The sequence below is a fragment of the Bactrocera tryoni genome, chromosome 1 (assembly GCF_016617805.1).
Source record: "Bactrocera tryoni isolate S06 chromosome 1, CSIRO_BtryS06_freeze2, whole genome shotgun sequence".
Taxonomy (NCBI): Eukaryota; Metazoa; Arthropoda; class Insecta; order Diptera; family Tephritidae; genus Bactrocera; species Bactrocera tryoni.
The window spans coordinates 86,385,573-86,409,172 of record NC_052499.1 but is presented as its reverse complement, the minus strand read 5'-3'; the positions used below and the strand labels follow the sequence as shown (position 1 = coordinate 86,409,172).

The 23,600-nt window shown below is 35.4% G+C and overlaps 2 protein-coding genes across 8 annotated transcripts; one reads left to right on the top strand and one right to left on the bottom strand.

Moving 5' to 3' along the window:
• Positions 1–112: 112 nt before the first annotated feature.
• On the bottom strand, positions 113–22,240 carry LOC120782654 (phosphoribosyl pyrophosphate synthase-associated protein 2). Of its 6 annotated transcripts, none has more exons than XM_040115056.1 (9): positions 22,125–22,240; positions 6,837–7,073; positions 6,616–6,772; positions 5,978–6,109; positions 4,316–4,482; positions 1,612–1,665; positions 1,182–1,296; positions 972–1,118; positions 113–910 (listed from the first exon to the last, which is right to left on the bottom strand). In XM_040115056.1, the coding sequence occupies exons 2-9, from the start codon at positions 7,031–7,033 to the stop codon at positions 752–754; spliced, it is 1,128 nt and encodes a 375-aa protein (XP_039970990.1). In that variant the 5' UTR covers positions 7,034–7,073; positions 22,125–22,240; the 3' UTR covers positions 113–751. The 6 variants fall into 6 exon arrangements, with proteins under 6 accessions (XP_039970990.1, XP_039970974.1, XP_039970999.1 ...); XM_040115040.1 differs by lacking the exon at positions 22,125–22,240 and adding an exon at positions 21,623–21,810; XM_040115065.1 differs by lacking the exon at positions 22,125–22,240 and adding an exon at positions 19,424–19,835.
• On the top strand, positions 8,931–13,909 carry LOC120782640 (cytosolic carboxypeptidase 6). 2 transcript variants are annotated; one of them, XM_040115020.1, is made up of 5 exons: positions 8,931–9,826; positions 11,591–12,153; positions 12,293–12,664; positions 12,731–13,046; positions 13,115–13,909. In XM_040115020.1, the coding sequence occupies exons 1-5, from the start codon at positions 9,814–9,816 to the stop codon at positions 13,711–13,713; spliced, it is 1,863 nt and encodes a 620-aa protein (XP_039970954.1). In that variant the 5' UTR covers positions 8,931–9,813; the 3' UTR covers positions 13,714–13,909. The 2 variants fall into 2 exon arrangements, with proteins under 2 accessions (XP_039970954.1, XP_039970946.1); XM_040115012.1 differs by lacking the exon at positions 8,931–9,826 and adding an exon at positions 11,252–11,510.
• Positions 22,241–23,600: the final 1,360 nt, after the last annotated feature.

The window sequence follows — 23,600 nt, the reverse complement described above, 5'->3', positions numbered from 1 at the left end:
AATTTACCTCGTTAACGTCAATCAACATCAGATTGTACTTTATATAAAAATTCTAAATTAAATTATTCTAAATTACCTCCAGCATCTAGAAATCTTTATACGAAATACTCGGTTATTTTTCAACAATTCTTAGAAGTGTGTGTTTATTAGTAAAATAAAGCTGATTATTTCTACAATGTTCTCGAGAACATCTTCAATCGCAATATTTATAATTAGCATATATGTAATTATGCATGTATAAGTGTTATTTATTTATTCACAATATTCAATACGAGAATTGGGTACAATGATATTTTGCCGTAATACGGAAATAAAAACGTTCTTAGATTTACAATTTAATTTACAATAGAAAAGGGTTGGGATATCGGAATCTACGGGGACTGTCATCAATGGTTGACTCCTTGAAATAAATTTCGTTCATTTAACTCATTTTTAACGCAAACTCTGCTGGTTTCGCAATTCACTTCAAGCTTTTCAACTTTTAAGGTTATGAAGAGTTTGAATAAACTAGTCATACATGCGCAAGTAACTAACAGTAAATTTAGAAAATTAAAACAAAAAAGTCTTACATTATACATATTGTAACAGTAATGATAATGTTCTACAATGTGTTTGAAAGAAAGATTTGTGCACGCTTTTCCCTAAAGAGCGTCCACCATCACCGATATCATCACTATTGTTTGAACATAATTATGAGGGACAACATCCAATGGATGCTGTCTTTAGAAAAACGGTTAAGCTGTGCACACATTTAATCCTCCAGCGTTACATTGCGGAAAAGATATGACATGGACTCCTTATTGTGTATGCGACGTATAGCCTCGGCAATCAGAATGGAAATGTCAATCGTTTTGATTTTGTGACACTGCAGCTTTTGGATCTCATGTGGAATGGTATTGGTAACAACAACCTGTGTGGAATAAAACGCATGTGTTAGACTCTGCAAGCGCATATTTCAGATTTTTACCCACCTCATCGATTGAGGACTCCTCGATCAGTCTGGGTGCATCCGAACTGAGCAGACCGTGTGTAGCCAATAAGTAGATTTTGCATGCACCGTTCTCCTTTAGCAACGCGGCCGCGTCGACAAAAGCCTGCACATCGTCGATTAGATCATCCTGACGGCATGAAACGAAGGCGCTTAATAACGAACTGCAGCACTTGCAACATCAAATACTTACCACCATGATGGCTATGCGTCCCTTGACATCACCTACAATGGTTAGCGGCGGTTTGACCTTGGGTGGGTGCTCCGGCACGCCCACCGACACGCTGATGGTGCGCGCTCTGCTGTTGCTGTAGTGGTGAATTGGAAGTTGCCAGTGGTGTTTTGTATTATTGTTGTTGTGATAAGGTTATTGTTATGTTGTGCAATGATTATATTGTAGGTTTAATTTGTATGAATGAAGTTTTGAGGAAATAATTGTTTTTGTTATGAGAGAGAGTTTTTGGTATGATAAGTTAGAGAATGTTGTACGAAATGAGTTGTTTAATTAAAGCAAAAATTTGAAATTTTTCGTTTGATGTCGAGTGTGAAACCAAGGAGAGAAATGCGTATAAAATATACATATTTACCGTTATAAGTATTTTAAAAAGAAAATCAATACAAACCTAGGAGAACAGGAGCACATTTCAACTGTATTTCCTATTAAATCGCTATATGTACTGATAAACAGATAAAGAAAAAAATTTTGTTCGTTTTCGTTTCGTTTCTGGTAGATAATAAAATTGCTTTTAAGTCTATGATACTTATATACGAAAAGAGCGTATATTTAGCAAAAAAGAAAAATCTCAAAACTTTTATCAACAAATACTCAAAATTCAAAACATCAAGTAACTGTACTTAAAATCAAAATTAGCAACATAACGGTAATAACTTCAATCAATTGAATGAACTAAGTAAAATAAAAGTTTGCTCTGATTTGACTACTGTGAAGTGTGGCCACCTAAGACAACTGCTAGCCTTTATTCAACTTGGTACTATATAAATAAGGTTACAAAGAACTGTAGTCGGATGAAATTTGTATTTTGACTCAAAAACGGACAGACAGATAGACTTAGTTTACAAATATTGTGCAATATTTGGTTCTATGCAACAGTAAATGGATTGGATTGGGAAGTGATTGGAGGTATTAAAATGCTCAACTTTTCAAATATCAAATAAAGAATTTCACTAAAAATGGCAATATTATTAATTATTTTAGTAATCTATCATTATAAAAACCCAGGATTGTAATTACTCAAGTATTTTAAATAGCGTAAACTAATCTCTTGATAATTATTTGAAACTCAAATTCGAGAATATGGGATCTGTCATTATGAAATTTATTTTTGAAGAGTTAAACTGGAAGTATCGCTTGAATAAATCAAAAAAAAAAAAAAACATTTTTTGTTGTTCTGTGTTGGGTTCCACAAATTATATAAACTATTGAAAGAAAGTGCCAATACAAAATAGTATAAAAGAAGCAGCAAAAGTAGCACCATATTGGCTGGATAAAGTGAGCTCTAACAATCAATACATAAATAGGGAACAAAATCGCAATAACAAACAGCCAATCCAAACAAAAATTAAATCCTCATTCCACTACAATGAAAAACCAATGTGAAGTCTCTAAATACATGTGTGTCTGTGTGTAAAAATTATTACTTTTCAGTTGAAAAAAAATGCGGTGGTTTGTGCTGCAATGTGTGGCTAAGATTTTTGAAAGCTGAGTCCGAATACTTTTCCTAATTATATTTTCCATTCTCAAAATCTACAAGAATCAGCTGACCCATGCATAATTAACAGAATTGCGAATTCGAACTCGAAAGCTTAAAAAACATTGAATTATGTCGTTTTAACATTTTTAACGCATGCAATTTCAAATCAAATTATTCGAAAACAAGCAAAGGAGATTTTTTTTACTGTAAAACTCAAAACCAACAAAATCATTTACAAACTAGTTAATAGTCGGTCATTATGTACTCGTACATACTTAATTAAAGAATTTGGAAGTTGAAATGTACTTTGCAGAAGTCATAGAAGTAATATTTCTCAATATACAGTAGGTTAAAGGAAAATATAAGAAGAGAAGTGGTTATGTTACAATTTTATATTTTCCCATTTACAAATCTATTTACAAACTGTTAATGGTTTTTAAAGCAATGAGTTGCAATGTAAGCGCATTATTTACATAAAATGAGCGATCTAAAATATAAATACATCAGACACACAGAAGGGTTGACAAAGTGGGATTAAAGTGAAAATGACAAAGTTACGAATAACCAAAATAAATGCACCAATCGTTTGTTCGATGGAATGTATGTAATTAGCAGTTATATTGCGATGTTTGAAAAAATCGATTTTCTCATATTTTGGCAGTTCATACCTTTAAAAATGATATACTAATACTATAATTTTAAATGGATATTTCGAATATTTTTCAGTTGCAGGGTTCTAAATTGAACCTGTACGCTTCAATCAGCTCTATCAGTTTATATTTAAATGCGCTTTTCGATTTATATTTCGAATAGATTGATTCCTCGGAGACAAATAATCATCTCACAACCTGATTTTATATCTGATTAAAAACACCACAAAAACAACAAATTATTGGGTAAAATTAAACTTCCACTTTGCCATTCTCCGATATTTTTCCGAAAGTAAGTAATTTTTCGATTATTAATTTCTAGAAAGATCAGTTTTTAGCATTCATCCACGGAGAAGGCTGGATTCACTTCAATGCAAGACTCGAAAAATATTATATTTCTTCATCAAAAATGTTACTGTGCGTTCTTAAAATATAGCCCTTTATTTTAAAACAATTAATACATTTCAATTCTTTTTAATTCTCAAAAATCTTCCTTTTAGGCTACCACACTAGGTGTGTCTCTTAATTCGACACTTTATTTCAGTTTTTTAATTGCAAAATGTTTGCAAAAGTTTAAAGCTTCAAAAAGAACGTGTTGTTTCGGCGGAATTCGCGGTCATTATTATAGACCTCGAACAAACCTTGGGCACTTTATTTTACAAAATGACAACATCTAATCCAAAGAGAACATACTACAGCGTAATTGTAAACAATTTTAATTCTATAGAAAGATTGAGAATTTTATCAATAATCCCAGTTTTCTTTACACCAATGATATGCGAGAAAATAAAATAATAATGATTAAGCAATTAGTAATTAGTTTGACAATGAGAATGTGCTCATTTATGACAATAGTATATCACAACTTGCATTCATACATATAAAATGTGGAAAGTACACTCGCTCTAGTTAGCTGTGATAGTGCAAACGTGAAATATCTCTACGCAAAATGTGCGCTGACTCACCTCACGGGGGGCGGCGAATAGCGGCCATCGACCTCATCACTTTCGGCCTCCTTCTGTTCGCCGTGTATGACTGCTATGGCGAGCCGCAAGCGTTCAGCGTACGAGGTCGCCTTCTTGGCGCTGTTGGGATTACGCGCCACAATCACCGAATTGCGATAGTCAGGGATCTGCAAGAGTGTTGTTGGAGTTTATCAAATACTCTAAAGAATCTTACAACAATATTTGTTTTAAATATACGCTTCGGTGACTTAATATTTTCTATGCTGCCACTAATTTTCAATACCAATAACAATAAAACACTTTCCATAAGTACAGAGATAATTGGAGAAGGAAACAATAACATTGGAGAAGAAGCAGGCAGTCATGGCAGTTAAATGTCGAATAACTTACTTATCTTTCCACATTAAGCTAAATATAATTAACAAAATATATTTTGAGGCTTTGAAATTTCTTAGCGAGAGTTTAAAGCTAAATCGGTAAGTGAAATGAAATGGTTACAGTACAGACCCGTAGAAGCCTATTGTTATCGTTTATAACAGTAATGAAAAGCCACATGACACATGACACATTTGGGTTAAACAATTGGTTATGTTGAATACTTATTCTGATTTGCTTTCTTTGGATTTCTCAAGCATTTGGTTTGAACAGCAGTCTAAAAATCGTACAAATTCCTCGGCTCGGGAGGGAATTTGTGCCTTTTACACTGCTGATCGCGCCAAATTAGATTGTTTCTAAAATAACCGAATTGTGACTTTCGAAATCATAAGTGGAAACTGTATGATACGAAATTCACGAGTCAGCAATATTTAAAAACGACATTTGTGTGTGTTTCCCTCTAACTCAATTCCCTGCCTATATACAACAAAAGTATTTGTGCAAAATTGTCCCAGCTAAAAGAGAATGTTACAAAACAGTGACAGTCTGAATTTCGATAATGAAAATATACGGTTATGTCAAAGTTATTATAGATAAAGCTAGTAAGTAACTGAAATCAATTATTTTATAGATTTACAAGTCTAGAAAGAAAAAATGAAGAACAGAACGTTAAATCTCATAACAGATATAGGTGTGTTCGCTATAAGAAATCATCTTAATTTATATGCATAAATATACATGAAATACTAAGACCTACATTAATTCGTTCAAAGCTTCCTAAACCTTGACTATATATTTTTCGAATGTTTCTTTGCCAAGTTAAAGTCTTTCGATCAACCAAAGGAAATGCAATATCTTGTGCGTGAGCTATCGTATTTGGATCTATAAAATATCAAAGTGGCAGTTGAGGTGCTTATTTAAAATTATTTAGAAATATAAAATAATAGATAATAGTGCTCACTTATAATTTGAATGCATTTCAATACTAGGGAATAAGATACTCTATATATCCAGGATTACAATTGAAATGTTACGACTTTTGGAAAACTAAACCCAAATTAATCTATGCCACTCATATATATATATTTAACTAGCCAATAACGTGCATGTAAATTTTCGGGGGATAACTAAAAAAAATAATTAATATTCGTTAGCTTCAAAAAACATTAGGCAATTTAAGTGACTATAAATCGGTTTAAATCTATTGACACTAATTTTATACATATTCTGATCTAGCTAAATACTCTAGTTGTACACATTTAATGTAATATCAAAAATTGCACATACACTCTCCTGTATATATTGCAACAGAAATGGTGAAGCGCGCAAATTATCGACTGGTATATCGAAAAATCCTTGTATCTCTTTTTGGTGCAAATCCATTGTAATAATATGCGTTAAGCCGGAGGTGCACAGCATCTAAAAATGCAAAAGGATATAATAATAGGAGTAATGGAAGCGTTAATGAATTATGGCGAAAAGTGTTGGAATGATCTGATCCAAAAAACAAAAATTCTTTGTTAAACGGAGTTGGCATTGTGAGGCAAGTTTATATGTGTATATGCTATATTTGTACGTTTCAATAATGCAAACTTTCGTATTTTAGCACCTCAAGTTGCTAATTAGTAGTGTTTGCTGAATTAACGGTTAATGAGAACAATTAGTATTTTAGGTTTAACTTGACACTTGACAAACAGAAGGAACCGTTTCAAATACACACACTGTTCTTCTTCGTGGCACAATATTATGTGAAAATATTAATGTTTATAAGAAAATATGTTAGCATAAACTAAAAAGGTGAGTTGAATGTAAGAAAATTTAATTCAAATTGGCTGGTCAAGAATTTTCGAATTGCCCTGCACTCGCCACCACCCAACATCAAACGAGTTTCCAACACTTTTCTTTTTCGTGAAGCATGTAGAAACCTTCGCCAACAACTTCGACACGATACAACCGCGTTTACGCATTTTACATTGTTTCGAGTAGGGTAGATATGGTATGACGCCAACTATAGAGCGCGCCGAAGATGTTCTGCAAGCGTAAGCCATGATCAGCAGTTCCATGATGTTGTTATTGGCATCTCTACAGAAGTGTGGAGAAATCATTAGTCAAAATTTAGTGAAATTTTCGTACTACATGTACTTACTTAGTGCCAGTTTGTATGATGTAGATGTCTTTGCCGCGCACCGAGTCGCCGATCTCCACCATCGTCTCGCGATTCGTTTTGTGGAATACAGAGCAACCGCCGCTCTTTATGCCCATGCGTTCGGCCACTTTATTGGCCAGATCTGGATGTGAGTTGCCATGGATCAGCACAATATCCGAAGCGGATGACGTATCCATTTCGCTTCTGCAACGTTTTGGTGGACGCACGCTGCCCAATCTGGAGAAATAAGAGTAGAAAATGTTAGAATTTCACAACAAGGCCATTTCTTCCACACAATCAATAACAAGCAACAGGAGTAAAGCGGTGAACTCAATATGTAGTGTATTTTTATATTTCTGGTTATTATTTATTTACAACATAATGCGCGACAAACTATGAATGGAATGTGCCTTGCTAGTCACAATGTTTACTCTTGGATACACTACAACAAATGCAACGCCACGCTGGCTCGTGGCACACGCCAAAGCCATCGAAAGTCAAAGCCAAAGCCAAAGCCAATAAGAAATGTCAGAGGTAGGTCAATATTACATGGAGGCGACTGCGTCGAAGTCAAGCACATATACATAAACACACCTACATACCTATTCCAAACAATCATTCTCTTTTGTGTGGGTGCGCAGAAGCCAATGGGTGTTTGATTGTGGCGCTCTTTATTACATGAAGGTCACGTGCACGAGCAGCACAGGATAATAAGAACGTTTATTAGTTTATGTCAATATGCCACGGATATTAAGTGTTACATAAATAACACAATAACTGCACAAAGAGTAGCAACTTATTGCCATTAATTTCTTTAAGAAAGCACTCGTTTAATGGAAGGCGTTCCTTTTATTTGGAAGCACACTTACAACACTAGTACCTAGGAGACATGAACTAGCCAAGTGAATGGCCGTCATGGTTACAGTTAAGCATATGTACTGAGGCGTTTTATATTGAAAACTTCGATTATTGCCTGTTATATTGATGTGAGTAATAGAAGCAAATGAAATATTTTTGAAGTATTACATTCTGCTAACATTTCCATAGTGCAATCTGTCAATAAATTAACTTAATTTAAAAAAAGCTCTCTGTTTCAAAGTTTTTTCTTCATAAAAATGTACTAAATTTTTCAAAGAAAGTCAATATTTTTGTTGGATATTTTATCAAATATTTAATTTATGCCCGTCCCGATCCTTAATCGCGCTCCAAATATCTTTTTCTTAAATTAAAAATATCAAATTTGATTTGAGAAGCATCCGGTTTCACTAAGCTGGCATCCTTTAAACGTTTTGTTTACCAAATAAATGAAGAATATATTAATCGTCTTATTTTTCATAGTCCTTAGCTTATGAGGTGATGAATTAAAAGTGCTTTGTCAAAAGCATTATCGGGTTTCTTATGAAAAATTATTTTTCAATCCATAATCTCAAATAAACATTTTTATGCTTTATCATGAATATTTTGTTTACATTCTGATGACTTTAATCTAATAAAATTCAGTTAGTGCGTAAAAAAATTCATTGTAAAATGTATTTTTAAATCACAAAAAGTAAACAAAACAGCTGATTTTGACATTATGAGTTAAAATACTTTAGACAATTTATTGTTTTGCGCTATCGACACAATTTTTTATAGTGATATACTGCAGAGTGAATTTTTTTAATTTGCAATTAGAACAAAATTTGATTTAAACCCTCACACATTCTCAGAATAACCTTTAGTTCCATTGAGGCCAGTGTTTCCTCGCAAGGAACGATGTATAGCAAACTTTATTCACGCACTGTATATTCAAAAGAAAACTAGTTTCTGCAAACAAAACTAATAAACAATGCCATAAAAATGAAATTAATGGATTTTTGAGAGCAATCAATATTCATTAAGTTCCAACGAACATCACGCACCTTCTGCCAAATGAAAGTAGCGCTACTGTGTTAGCCAAACTACTATCCAAGGCGCGACTGGGGCAATGTGTAAGCAATTAAATCGCTTCGTTAAAAGTTTGCCCCAGTCATTATACTACAGAACTTGCGCTTCGCACTCCACAACATAGCACACACATACCCATAGAGGGGACCTATTAACGGACGAGGTGAAGACTGTTCAACTTTGAAATAAAGACGCTTATTTATTGTGTTTAATACGCTGACTCGCGCAGTACACGGGCAAATGCAACAATGGTAACTAAATACGAGCAGTCACCAAGTGCGATGGAATGCAAGCGAATACCGACACTTGGCTCACATATGTGAGGGGTAACCAAGTGACGTTGCGCTGGGCCTGAAACTTTCAATATCGACCAAACAACGCCACTCACTGAGAAAAGACATAGTTGTTTGCTCTGTCGCCTGCCTTTGGCGTGTTTGTTGCGTGAAGCTGTCGGAAGTGCAACTGAAACTGGCACAAAAGTGCAAAACCCCTTAAAGTCAAACGTTGATTTGGTTATCCTGCGGTCGCGATCTAATGCTGGCGCTGCAGCCACTAAGCAAGAGACGAACACTTCACGAAGGATAACTGAGTGCCTGGCGATTGCATATGTACAAATCTATATGAGTCTTAGACAAAGCGCATAACTGCACACGTGATTTCGGTGGCACGTTCAAAGGACGTAAGAGCACGGTGTTCGGTGGTGCGCGTTTGTGAGGCGTTGCGGCAGTTATTTTTAGCATAAAATGCTTACAAAAATATGTGCTATGTGAGTGCGAAAAATGCAAAATTAAAATTTACGACTAGCACGCGAATTCATAAGTCAAGTGGCGCAATCATCTTTTGCTTAGACTGAGAAGCCCTCCACTTGCGGTTGCGGTGGTGCCAGTGCATCCTACTCGTGCTCCTCGTGAGCGTGTCAGAGTGCCAGCGGTATCGAGGAGCGCCTCTGGCACGGTGTTATGTCCAATAAGTAAATTAAATTCAAACAAAAACAAATCTCAAACTGGCATGTTTTAACTCTGCGATGGTTTAGACTAGATATCAAAGGAAAATGGGTGATTCAGGTGAGTTTGCGAACGGTCACACTAGAGGTATAAAAAGAAAATAATAAATTTACATTTTTTCATGAGTACAATAGTTCAATATTAGTTTAATTTAAAAATAAAGTTGATTTAAATATCCCTAATTAGCGTCACTTATGCTCAAAATCACATTAATCTGGATGTCATATAAACTCTGAAACCACAAAATTACTAATTTTGCCGCAAGAAAATTTCATGAAAACCTTGCGAGTATGCTTTCACAGATAAAGCTATTAAATAACCAACTTTTTAATTCAACCTTTTTGAAATAAATTTTCAAATATGCGTACCAAGCAAAACCGAAAAAATTGTGGTCTCGAAGAGTTTAGATAACTTTTAGAATCCCTCAGTTATGATTTTTGTGCAAATTAAAAAATGTCTCCAGTGAAGCTTTTTTGTTTTTGGTCCGACCACATTAAATGAATATGAGCCTAAATTCCATCTTTGATTTTTTCTTTGTGACTAAAGTGAATTTGGGTCCATAAAAATCAAAGAAAGAAAATTAAAATTAATTAGGAGAAATCATTTCGTCTTCGGAAATATGTTAGAATATGTTGCTGAGTTTTACATACACCTGGAAAATGTGCTGGTGTAAACCAGGAAACAAATTTAATAAACAAAAGTAAATTAATATAAGTCATTTATCGGAATATTCCCAGTTATATAGTTGAAAATAGTATGCATAGGTTATATTAATTTTTCCTTGTTAAGGAGACATAGAGCGTTATCAGTGACATGTCAGTCAGAACTGTCAAAATATATCGAATTCGTTTTCTTTTACAAAAATACTTTGATTTTGCACATAACAAGGAATATATAGTATACATATATAATACATAGTGAAGAGATGGTATTCCATCGAATGTTTTCATGCCACAAATTTGACTTTTATTATCTTTAATTCATTGAGTATCGGCATAAAATATTTGCATATTTATTGAACTTTCGCACCCTATTTGCCAATAAGAAACGGCTAAACACTGCCACAAGAAGGACTAAGAGATCATAAAAGCGATTACAGGTGGAATTCATAAAGCAATCGCATAATGTGGAAGTGCTAAAACCGCGATAATCGACACGCACATAAGCACCTAACGGCGCTTTAGTGCAAAGAAACGATAGAGAATGCCGTGGGAGAGGCAATGTAACACTTATGCCCATTTAACTACTGACACCATTTATATGCATATTAAGAGTGCCTAGCAAGAGTCAGCCAGTCAGTGAAGAACTGATGTTGCATGCATGCGAGGTCAGGCGCGAGAGGCTTAGTGCCGCATTTCCGCTGTCATGTCAGCTTGTTGCTCGCGCTGCAGGAGGAGCACCTCAAGAAAACTGTCTTAACCATTGGCGCTCAAGCTTCTACTCTAATGTCGAAGTATGTAGATTTCTGCATGTGTCTGTAGCATACACGTATGCCAGTGTTGGAGGTTAGAAAATCATAATTGAAAAAAATAATAACACCTCTTGAGGTTGGTTATTGTTTTTGGTGGTCGCTTATTGAAGTGGCTGCTAATTCCATGGAGGTTAGATGAAGTTTAGCCACGCTGCTTAACGGTTGTTTTCTTGGTACACAGAGTAAAGGAACACAATAGTTTTTCAAACATGATGTTCGGTATGGCTTGCGATCCTTTGAAGCATACAAGCATGTATGAGCGCATGAACGAGGGTAGAGTGAAGCGCAATTTAAAATATATTTTCTCAAAAGAATTTAATTAACTTCCTGCTGAATTCGCTTTCTACTTGCAGACAGCGAGGACAGCGATGGCGAAGGTGGTCTTGGTAATGTCTCACGCGTGATCATACGCCCACCCGGACAGAGCGGCAAGGCCAAACGCGGGCACCTTTGTTTTGATGCCGCTTTCGAGACGGGGAATCTCGGCAAAGCCGAACTGATTGGCGATTTCGAGTACGACTTGTTTTTACGGCCGGACACTTGCAATCCACGCTTTCGTTTCTGGTTCAATTTCACTGTGGATAATGTGAGACAAGATCAACGCGTTCTTTTCAATATCGTCAACATAAGTAACACACGCAATTTGTTCAATTCTTCGCTGGTGCCGCTGGTGAAGTCTTCCAGCCGGCCCAAATGGCAACGCTTGCCAAAGAAGAATGTTTTCTACTATCGCTCACTGTTGCACCAAAATCATTATGTGCTGAGTTTTGCATTCTCTTTCGACAAAGAGGATGACGTGTATCAATTTGCGGTTGCACCGCCTTACAGTTACTCGCGGCTTCAATCGTATTTGAATGTGATCGACGCACGACAGACGGAGCAACGATTCGTACGCAGCGTGCTGACGAAGAGCGTGGTAAGAAATCATTTCTATGTTATTAATACGCATTCACCATCCGCTTCGGTTGAATGCGCCGTACCGTCTTTTTAGGGTTCCCCAGCAATTTGTGTTCTCCTGAGCTAGCAAATTAATTTCTTTATAATATTTTGTACAGCAAAAGCGAAATCTTGACCTGCTCACGATTGACCACGTCACCGCCAAATCAAAGGCGTCGCGCCTGGATCGCGGATTCATACGCATCATAGTAATTTTATGTCGTGTACATCCCGGAGATGCGCCGGCCTCCTTTATGTGCCAAGGATTTATTGAGTTTATTACGAGCAATCACCCGATTGCCGTTGTGCTACGCGATAATTTCGTCTTTAAGATAGTGCCGATGGTAAATCCGGACGGTGTCTTTTTGGGCAATAACCGCTGCAATTTGATTGGACAGGATTTGAATCGCACATGGCATGTGGCCACTGAGTTTTCTCATCCCACGCTGTATGCCGTAAGGAATATGCTCAAGGAACTCGACAACTCTGACGTGCGTTTGCTAACTCTCTCAATATAAACCTTGCATTCATTCAGCAGATGTGTGTTTTCATTGCAGATTTATCAGATTGACTTCGTGATTGACTTGCATGCGAATCCCAGTCTGCATGGCTGCTTTATTTACGGCAACACATATGAGGACGTGTACCGACATGAACGCCATTTGGTGTTTCCACGTTTATTCGCCGCCAACGCGCCCGACTACGTGGCCGAGAATACAATGTACAATGCGGACGAGAAGAAAGTCGGTTGTGCGCGCCGTTATTTCTGCGAGCGGCTCAGTGATACAGTGAACGCTTACACCGTCGAGGTGTCCATGAGTGGCCACTACTTAAAGGATGGCAAAACTGTTGCGCTCTACAACGAAGATGGCTGTAAGCGAAACAAGTGCATAAATAATCGATCACACTCTCTTTTAAATGTTTAATTATTCATTACCCAGATTACCGTTGTGGACGCAATTTGGCGCGCACCTTCCTTCACTACTACCGTTTCATCAATGTGTTGCCCACGCCCGTGGTATCCGAGGCGCGTTTACGCCGCCGCAATCGCCCGCGCACGCATCACTCACGTTCACGCTCGCGTACACGATACGAAGTGAAGCCACGACCGAAGACAACGCGCTGTTATGCACCGATAGCGTACACTAACCTTTCAATTCATTACGACTCTGGTGGGGGCTCGTCTGACGAGGGCGGCTTCTCACCCACACGCCCCATAGCACCGGGTAGCAGTCTTTTCAGTGGCTACCGTAATTACCGACGCATGCACGGCAGTTCGGCGGTGACACACGATCAATACGCACTGCTGGCGCTCAAGTCGACGAAACACGATCACCTGGGCGACTTTGGTGGCGCCGGCAGAGCGCATGCGTATCAGCCAACGCGTGCGGCAACGGCTGAAAAGTCAGGCAAATCGGTGACCTTCGAACAGCCACTGAATGTGCCACCGAAGCCGTATTTATCTATCATTGATCTCAATCAGCTGACGCGCGGTAGTTTGGATCGCAAGTCGGGCAGCTTTGATGTCGACCATCGTTGACGAAAACCGCAGGGAGACGGCCCGTGTGCAAGTAGATAGAATAACAAATTTTTCTCTCGAAAAATTATAGTTAAATTTCAATATACGATTTTTTAATTAATCCATTACGCTTCGTTACCTTTTCTATGCAAGAAACTTGAACGCTATTAATAATTATTATACACTTTTTGCGCAAATAAATTTTCTCTATGAAAACAAAAATCTCGTTAAGCAAATAAATAAACAAACGTTGCGAATATTTTGTTTACTTTGAAAGTGTGTGCAGATGAGCTTGTGTGCATGCCAATGATTTGTGTACATTAAATTTAGAATGCATCTCAGGGTCGCTGCCTCTTGTGTATAAGATACAGTTGGGGTCAAATTCTTAGTAGTGCTAGGCATTCTTTTAATATAAATAAGCGATCATTCTTTTTATTGCATCTTTATTTTTATTTATTTAACTGAAATTTTTGGTTTTAATGTTAAAATTTACTATTCTTCATTTAGCAATGCAATAAAAATAATATTGGTTGCTCACCCACAATGACAAAAAATAGATTTCTGAGGGCAAAACTTATGTCGAAGTCCAAAATATTTTTGATTGCTCACCCACAATGGTACGTTACACTATCAGGTATTAACTAAGTAATAAAAAACGTGGAAGAAAGCCAGCAATGTCAGGGAGAGAAGTCAATTTCATTGTCAGATACTCAAAGCAGTTTCCATTTGTGGCTGCTACAGAGGTAAGCCTTTAATGTAACTAGAAGTATTGAAATTATATGCCGGCGTTTGTGTGATCATGACCTGGGTGCCCACGATCCATCTTTGAAAAAAGACTTTGATTCGCTAAAGGACATTTTAATTGGTCTTAGACAAAATGACGCAATATTTTATGGTCGAACGAATCAAAGATTATTAAGTATAGCAGAAAGGGATCGCGTCAATATGTAATATGTCCCGCCAATATCGAATACCAGCCGAAATATACAAAAAAAAACCGGTAAAAAGTGGAGGTGCGAGTATCATGGTTAGGGGATGCGTTTCTTGGCTAGGTGTAGGACCCATTTATTGGATTAAGGAAAACATGACTGGTGATTCGTATGTCGAAATACTTCAGAAAACCATGGTGCCGTATGCCAGTGAAGAAATGCCGCTTGCTTGGACGTTCCAGCAGGACAACGATCCCAAGCACACAAGTAAAGTTGCTAAAAGGTCATTTGAGGAAAGGAATGTCAAGGTAATGGAATGGCCGCCGCATTCACCTGACATTAACCCCATAAAAAATTTGTGGACTGATGTCAAGAAGTCAGTAACCCGATGAAAGCCGACATCGACCACGCAACTATGGGAGGCGGTGAAGAACGCGTTGGAGTCTATTTCCATAGAAGGATGCGAAAAACTTGTTGACTCAATGCCACGCTGCTGTGCTGCAATACTATAAAATAAAGGTCCCTCAATAAATACTAATTTTAAAAAAGGACAATATTCAATTTGGAACAAATAAAAAATATATACATATATTTTACTAACTTTTTGTCGAAATTTCGGGTTTAATTTGTTACACTCCCAAGTTTTTGACCGCAAAAAGTCCTCATAATTTTGTTTGATATATTTATAATTCATTGAAATTAGTTCAACAGTGAGTTTTTTTTGTGACTTGTTTTACTTTGTGTTAGGGATAAAATATTTTATTTTTATAAAGCCGATACTACTCGCATACTTTTTTTTTTAACAGTTCCTCTTCTACGTTTGCACACTACCAAGAATTTGACCGCAGCTGTCAATACATATGTATGTATGCATGTGTGGCATACTTGTACATATGTACATATAAATATAATCTATGAATGCATACAATCCATTTTGGCATTTCAACTATTGCATAAATTTATCTTTGCATATCTGGTGGTAAGGAAGCCTATGCATACTCAGGTGATGCTTAGTTCTTTGACGTCGCTATTAATTTATCGATCTAAAAGCAAAATAATACTTTTAATTTACGCTGACTTGTTTATTTTGCCTTTGTTGGCGATTTCTGTGAATTGCAGCCAACAAAACCGCAGCTGGTCGTAATAAATACATACTTACATACATACATACTTATGTATGTATACATACATAAGTATGTATGTATGAAACTGTATATTATACCTCTGCGTGACTTTAGCAGAGTGAATTAATTGAAATTCTCGCACAAGTCGAATATTATAAATTTAATTTCTAATGGTTGTGTCATTCCTAAAGAATTTTCAATTATTCCACCTACTATGAGAACCAGCTCTCTCTGTAGCTGATCTACTTAGAAGGTTATATCCATTTGTTTCAAGAAATTAATGTTAATGTTAATGTCAGGTAAAGACCGAAGGAATACGATTTTTTAATACAACATTTTTAAACCTGAAGGGTTAAAATAAAAAAAAAAACCTTTTTAAGTATACCATCATTTAGACAATAATAAAAAAATTCAGTTTTTGGATTTTAGATCATTTTGAACAGAAAGATCTTCCTATAACCCTTTTTTGGAGACACTTCTAGAGTAAGGCTAAAACTTTTCACAATTTTTCAAAATGAATTTTTGTTTATTTATTTCTTAATATGGTACATATACAAAGAAATCACAAAGAAATGAGAGCATTCTTCAAAAGTGTTTGAAGAATGTTTTCTGCCGCTACAACAACAAAAAAATAAACTGCCAAAGGTGAGAAAAAACATTAAAAAACCGTAAGATCCCTCACTGTTTCAAATCCTCCTTACAACAAATGCTTGATTGGGTGAAAAAATTAAATTATTCAGCAGTTTAGTATTAAAAAAAATACAAGAAATCGGAAGAAATCTGCCGCCTAAATATTTCAGTGTACACAAAAATTGTTGAATATCGCAATGAGTTTTCTAGACATTTATGCATGCTTAATGTGTGATGGAGTGGCGCACACAAGCAAACACATACAAACATGTGTATGCACTTAGAAACAGAAACAAGTGTATAAAACAAGATATTTTGAGATAATTATTATCAGCCAGACAGATGGACGGGCAGTCAAAACATGCAGCTATTAATTAATAGCAGTGTCTAAAAAAGGCAGGTGGGAACGAGATTAGCTAAACCAACACATTAACAAATGTCAACCCAGAGAATGCGATTAATCGACCATACTTGCTGAATGCGTCGACATATTACCGCCAAACAGTTGTGCCCCTCATTTAGTGGCATTATCTCGCCACCATGTGCTTCACTCGTAATTCCTGTCTCTATACAGAAGGGGCGTCAAAAATAAATTGAAAAAAAAAAAACGAAACAATAACAAATCCATGCCGGCTTGTTAGCCATGTACGAAATACACTTGCATTTGAGCGAAACAACTTTTGGCTTTCTGCCAGGCGCCATATCAGCATGGATTGAGGGATTATTGTTTACTCTTGGTGCTGCTACCCTGTTGGGTCTCGGTCTCATTCACTTGGTTTTCTAATGATGTGCCGTGTGCGCCAACACTTTTTCTCTTCTTTCTACTGCTCTGCTATCTGTATCATATTTTATCATAATGCCGAACACGTTTTTTCCTCTATTCTAAGCAACAAACAACAATAATTACGACAGTCAATGGCCACTATGCGACAACTGAATGAGGGCCAACAAATCCACACGCTCACTTCTGCACATACATACTTACATACGTATGTACATTTAAACATTACGTATACGTAACAAAATTTTATTTGGTCGTCTATTTCTACCACATGCTTGGGTGATAAGTTATCAACTCTCGAACTTTTCACCAGTCTAGAGCTCGTGATAATTAGTATAAAAGAAATTGTAAAAGCAAAGAAATATCGTTTATTCTTGTATAATTTATATAGTACTATTCACAAAAAATATATATGTATTTAACATTAGTTGTAGTCATATGTTGGGAATCCATGAATAAAAATTTCTTATAAAAACATGATTTTATTTTAAGAGTTATTAGAATTGTTTTCGAAATCATCGTATCAAACCACAAGCTTTATGAAATTAGATAGACAATCGTGAAACTTCGTTCCGAATACTATATTAAGCTAAACGCTTACTTATGCAAAATCGTCTTATGTATGTCCTACTTGCAAACAGTTCCCTCACAACCATATACCCCTCTTTACATGCCCCAGTAAATCGACTCATTGAACACGCCTCTCTCTATTGCTCTTATCCCCATCAGAACAGATTGTTTCCCGGAAAGCAAAAAAAAATTAATTTTTCAATATAGAGTAGAATATAATGTTAAGATTGCGTAGATCAAGTCTGCATGTATGTATACTTGAAACAATTAATAAGTATGTGGTTTAAATATTTTGAACACGTCTGGTCTACTTAATTTTCGAAATAATAATCTGTGAGATTATTTGGTCTAATATTCATTATACCATGAACAGGATATATTAAGTTTGCCACGAAAATTGTAAAACCGAGAAGAAAATGTTGGAGATCCTTTAAAATATACATATGTATGTACCTACATATATACATATACATAAGTAATCAGCATGATGAGCTGAGTTGATTTAGTCATGCCCGTAATTTCTGAGTTTTAGAGATCTCGTTTTGAAATTTTGCAAACATACTTTTCTCTGCAAGAAGCTACTCAATTATTGGAATCGCCGTTATCAAAGCACTATAGCATATAGCTGCCATACAAACTGAACGATCAAAATCAAGTTCTTGTTTGGAAACTTCTTTATTTGTGAAGGGTATTCTAATTTTGCTATTTCACATATATTTGTTATTATTTTATAACAATACGAATTAAGCCAAGGTTGACATAAGTTCACTGACCATTGACTTTCAAGTCTATTTAGCGATAATTGTTACACAATGCGATGCCATGCATACACTTGAGTCTTGTACGAAACAGATGCAAAGCCTGCGAAAAAATATTAATTCATTTGAAACACTATGTAAAAATTACCAGCGCAAAATTTGTATTTCAGCTTTAACTAAATTTAATTAGCAGCTGTCCTCCAAATGTAGACTGAAATTCTCGTCAGTCGAGCTTTAAAACTAGATTTTTCGGAACATTTCTTGAACAGGTTGATGTCCATTACCGACAAATGTTCTCTAGAAAAGGATGTTAGGTGCTCTAGAAAAGGCCGCTTTCAATATTATAGATTAACTGACTTGACTTTCGAAAATACCCACATATGTATATAAAAGTAAATGTAATAAAATCCCACAATTTCACAAGAATAAAAAAAGCGTTACCCCTTATTACAATATACACATAAATATTTAACTGATAAGCTATATTAGCGTGTATGTATGTAATGCATAATTGAAATGCAATGAGTCGTAAAATTGATATATTATTGACATAGGTTATAAATATAGTACATAATTTTGTACATATATATTCATGCTGTATTCTATCTACCTATTCATATTTGTACACACGGTGAATAACCAATAATATTGAGTTAAGACTTTATTGAGTTAATGTAGAAATCTCAGATTCGGAATAGTTGTTTTGCTTATCTTATTTCTACTTGTATTATTAGTTCAAGTGTTAATGTTTAGGCATAGAAATTAGCACGTCTCGGCACGGAAGATATACTGTGTAAAAACACATTTGTCTTATTTAACTAATATAGTATAAAACTGTTTTATTTTCGCACAAGCTAAAAGCAATTATATGCTTTTGTAATAAGATTTCTTCACATCACATGACAAGCAATTACACTAAGCATTAAAGCTTTTAATCACCTCTAAACGGGGACTGTCGCAACCAATTTCACCTGGTGAATTCACAAATAATTTGTATAATTTCAAGTTTAAGATTTGGCAATATCACAATAAAACGATTTCTTAAGCTTTTGTTAATTACATATATTGTGCTATAATATTTTCGTTATATAGTATTATATTTTGCATAGAGGGACCACTAAAACACCAGACCACTTGAACGACGCAATACGCGAAGAAAACTTGAGCAACGCGTGATAACCACAAACCCAACTGATTGATAACTGTTTGCTGTGCAACACAAAACAAATTCGTTCTCGTTTGGAATCCAGCGATTAACTGATAAACGACACAACTAGAGTATAGAAATCGTCCAAATTTGTATCTATACGATTGTGCATTGTGCGTATAGCGTATAGCGGAACTAACAAGTGTACGCTTTCAATTAACAAATACACTGAAAGCCAAAGAAGCTAGCAACTAGCCCGGTGCCGGTGACCAAATCAGAAGTCAAAAGCGCCAGTAATCGAAGGGGCTAAGTAAACAGAGAACACATTTGATGGTTGAGAAAATAAGAGTAAATATATACGAGTCAACACATCCGAGCGTATCGAAATCTGTGTGGGGGAGAGCATGGAAAACGGTGATGACGTAAAACTACTAGAGATAGCGCGGTGTAAAGCGAACAAGAAATATCAAAGGCAACATGTCAGAGTCTCTACCTTTGAGAATTTAAGAGTATATAAAAAGATATGTACTTTTACTGTGTCGCCCTTAAGGTGGGAGTAAGGTCTCATGATAACTGAAAGAGAATCAATCGATCGTGTATCAAATGTATGGAGAAATCTGCTGTTTGCATGATGGCTGACTACCTCTGAAAGACAATGTCACTAAGAGACTTGAACGTTTAAAATATTGAACTTAAGTCTTGTGTAAAAAAATTTTAATTCACTCAAAAATATGTTTAAATGTATGTATATAAATAGTAGCCTTTGCTAGACGTTTTGCGGTGTCGGAACACCAAGCACTGTCTAGCCTTTAAGGAGCGATTAAAAACAATTAACACATTGCATATTCTATATTTTAAATAATCATCAAACTTCCATCAATTTATCTTCTCGATGGATAAACTTCATTTAAGCCATTGCGTTCTGGGTTAAGAAGGACACTCGGTTTCTACTTTGTCATTTCGTGAACTGGGAGCATGTCAGCGTTTATACTTATTTTGCTGAACTCTCTTTATCTCCGTCAATGCGGTGACTAAGAACCTTTAATATGCTAACTTCAAGCAATTAATTATTAAGAACAAACGTTTGAACACTTTTTTCCAATGCGTCAATAAGTACTTAAACAGCTGGAAGGCGATTTCATGTAAAGAAAAATGAGACGAAAACAAAAACAATAACTTCACAAAACACTCCAGCAAACCAGAAAACGATTATGTATATATGCATGTACACTGTGTAAATATGTTAATTGCACTTTGCATTGAGGTGGGTTGAGGGATTGATGTGCGGTGCGACTGTGTAAAACTTTTTACAGTATAGTATATAAAGAAGTAAATGGTATTAACCAATTTGCAGAAAACTGATACGAACGCGAAGACAAACAAAAAGCGAAAATAAGTACGAACAATAAAAACAAGAATTGTTTAAAAATTTTGATGATACGGCGAAAGCAGCGATATGACGATATGACAAAACTCCAACCAAAAGCAGTTGAAGGAGCAGTTTAATGGTAGATACATATGTATGTATATACATATGTATGTTTAAGTGCAAATAAATCATATAAGTATATTCCATATGTTGCGTTTATATTTACAAACGAAATTCTTGTCATACGGCAGCCAAGTTTGTCGACCGATGAGCTAGCCGGGACATATGGAAAGTGAAGAACATATGTATAGAAGCAGGTAAGCATATACATACATGTGCTCACTTACATATACACTTTTATATATGTATATACATACATACGTATTAATCGTACGATATGTAGGTGCAAAATGTGGGAGGTTGAGCTGGCTCCGACGTCTGACTACACACCCATACACTTACTTACATATGTATATAGTTATAACCAAATTATTAACACATTTTTGAGAGGAACATACTAAATTCGACATATATGCTAATTTTTAATGCATATAAGAGACGTTTATAATATAAATATAGCTATTAATTGGGTCACATGTAACTTATGGGGTTTTCTTATTACTTGTTTCGGTTGAGTAGCATTTTGCAAAATCCTTTCTATTCAAATCGACGAGTCTTTGTGCTGTTTTGTCCGCCTTAAATATCCTTTTCACACTTTTTTATAGTAATAAATATATATATAGATTTATATATGATTAACTGAAAACAAATAAAATACAATAAAAATATTTTCTTAATACGCAGCAAAATATACTCGTGAATGCACTGTACGCAGTGAGGAAGAGACTGAATAACATTTCTTTGGCTGACGAATCCCCAACCAAGTGCACCAACAATATAATCCCCCCAACAGAAGAAGAGGCAGCAGCAACAGCACCGCAGTGTAGTTGGCTGCCAGTTTACAATAACAACAATTGTGTATAAACTGGAGCACACAAAGTGCACAGAGTATTCACATTGGGCGCTCTCCGCGCCACGATAACTGAGAGTCACTTGTTTTCATTCACTGTTTTTTCTATCTATTATTATATTTCACATAAACTGAACCGCTTAAATTATATTACCCAGTTAATTAGTTGATGAATAAATTGATGTTTTGGTTGCAATGCACTGCCAAATACGCACTTTTATCTCAGAAATATCAGTGTTATTTTTCTCTAATTTGTGTAAGCTCTAATTGAAAGCGAATGATGCCAGCTGTAAGTTTGTGGTAAATAGCACATTCTATTTGCTTGGTGTGGGGTGGAAATCTATTACAATATAGGGTGCAACAGGGTGTCGAAGAAGTGTGTATCAAAATTTTAGAGAAGCACACGTGGCGCATAAGGATTTAATAACCAACTTGTAATCCATTCTGAAACTTATTAATTTATTGTTTTGTAAAAAAATTATCCGTTTTTTGCGTATGTAGTGAAAAAATAATAAAAAAACGAGTTTGGTTGAATTAAATGTATATTCAGTGAATGTGTTTGATGTTAAGACATCAAAGGGTATTTTATATTTTATTGGCGTATATATTCATACATTTATAATGAAGTTATGAATAAATAAGTAGTAAAATGTTTTAGATTAAGTTAAGATGTTTGAATAATTTATTTAAAATATGTAAATAAAATATTATTTTCGGTTTCTTAATTTCAGTTGAGTTACCCTGTGTTTCGAACAAAAGTTGGTAGTGTATGTCTTTGCTAAGGGTGAACTTTTGTTTTATTTGTGTCCCCCTGTGCTGTTATTGGTGAAGACATACTTTTGTATTTACAAGGATTTTTAATCTTTTAATTTCAATTTAATAAATAATTAGTTAACGATAGACTAGTACTGAATTGTTTAGTAGATATGACCATATCTGCAGCTAAAAACTGCATACGTATTATATATAATGGATACCACAGAAAAGCAGACATGCAATCATGGCTACATATGTATATTACATATTTTTTCTTTTTTCAAAAACAACTTTTATGCCAATTTTCTTTCTTCTTGTTAATAGATATCACGTTGTCTTTTTCAATCAAGATAAACTTTCTTCCGCGATGAAGAGGAAACTCTCAAGAGCACTGCTTCACCGACATAAGAGTATGCACCACTTGCAAGCTTACAGTTTCACCTAAGTACTAAGCAACGCGCCACTTCTACTACTCTCCCCAAGAAACTATCAAGAAGGTATTAGCCCATGGGACTGATTAGCGCAGAAACTCCTCTTCTCATTAATTCGTATCTCAGATTTCTATAGAGTTCTTTAGTTTACTTATATGTATATTAAAGAATACGCATAGAAAATTTCATATCGTTCCGGTGAATATTTTCGAAGATACACGCAAATTCGAAAAGGTATTTCAGAGTGCTTGGAAATACAAGGTCAAACTTTGAACGCGTTTTCTCAAAATAGTGTTTTCAAATTCGGTGACCAGCATTACTCGAAAACGGCTAAACCGATTAGCCTCAAATTCGAGCTTCTAAAATATATTATTTGGCAATTAATCGAAGATTTTTTCTCGTCAATAAATATTTTTTTTATAAACAAAGCCGAAATTTTGGTC

What these genes read in the sequence shown, in the direction of transcription:
- LOC120782640 (XM_040115012.1), top strand. Translation starts at nt 11,447, where the DNA reads ATGATGTTCGGTATGGCTTGCGATCCTTTGAAGCATACAAGCATGTAT. An exon ending in GTATGAGCGCATGAACGAGG is followed by an intron (nt 11,511 to 11,590) that starts GTAGAGTGAAGC and finishes TTCTACTTGCAG; the next exon opens with ACAGCGAGGACAGCGATGGC. An exon ending in GCGTGCTGACGAAGAGCGTG is followed by an intron (nt 12,154 to 12,292) that starts GTAAGAAATCAT and finishes TATTTTGTACAG; the next exon opens with CAAAAGCGAAATCTTGACCT.
- LOC120782654 (XM_040115040.1), bottom strand. Translation starts at nt 21,642, where the DNA reads ATGCTACTCAACCGAAACAA. An exon ending in ATCATACAAACTGGCACTAA is followed by an intron (nt 6,773 to 6,836) that starts GTAAGTACATGT and finishes ACACTTCTGTAG; the next exon opens with AGATGCCAATAACAACATCA. An exon ending in TGCAATATATACAGGAGAGT is followed by an intron (nt 4,483 to 5,977) that starts GTATGTGCAATT and finishes ACACTCTTGCAG; the next exon opens with ATCCCTGACTATCGCAATTC.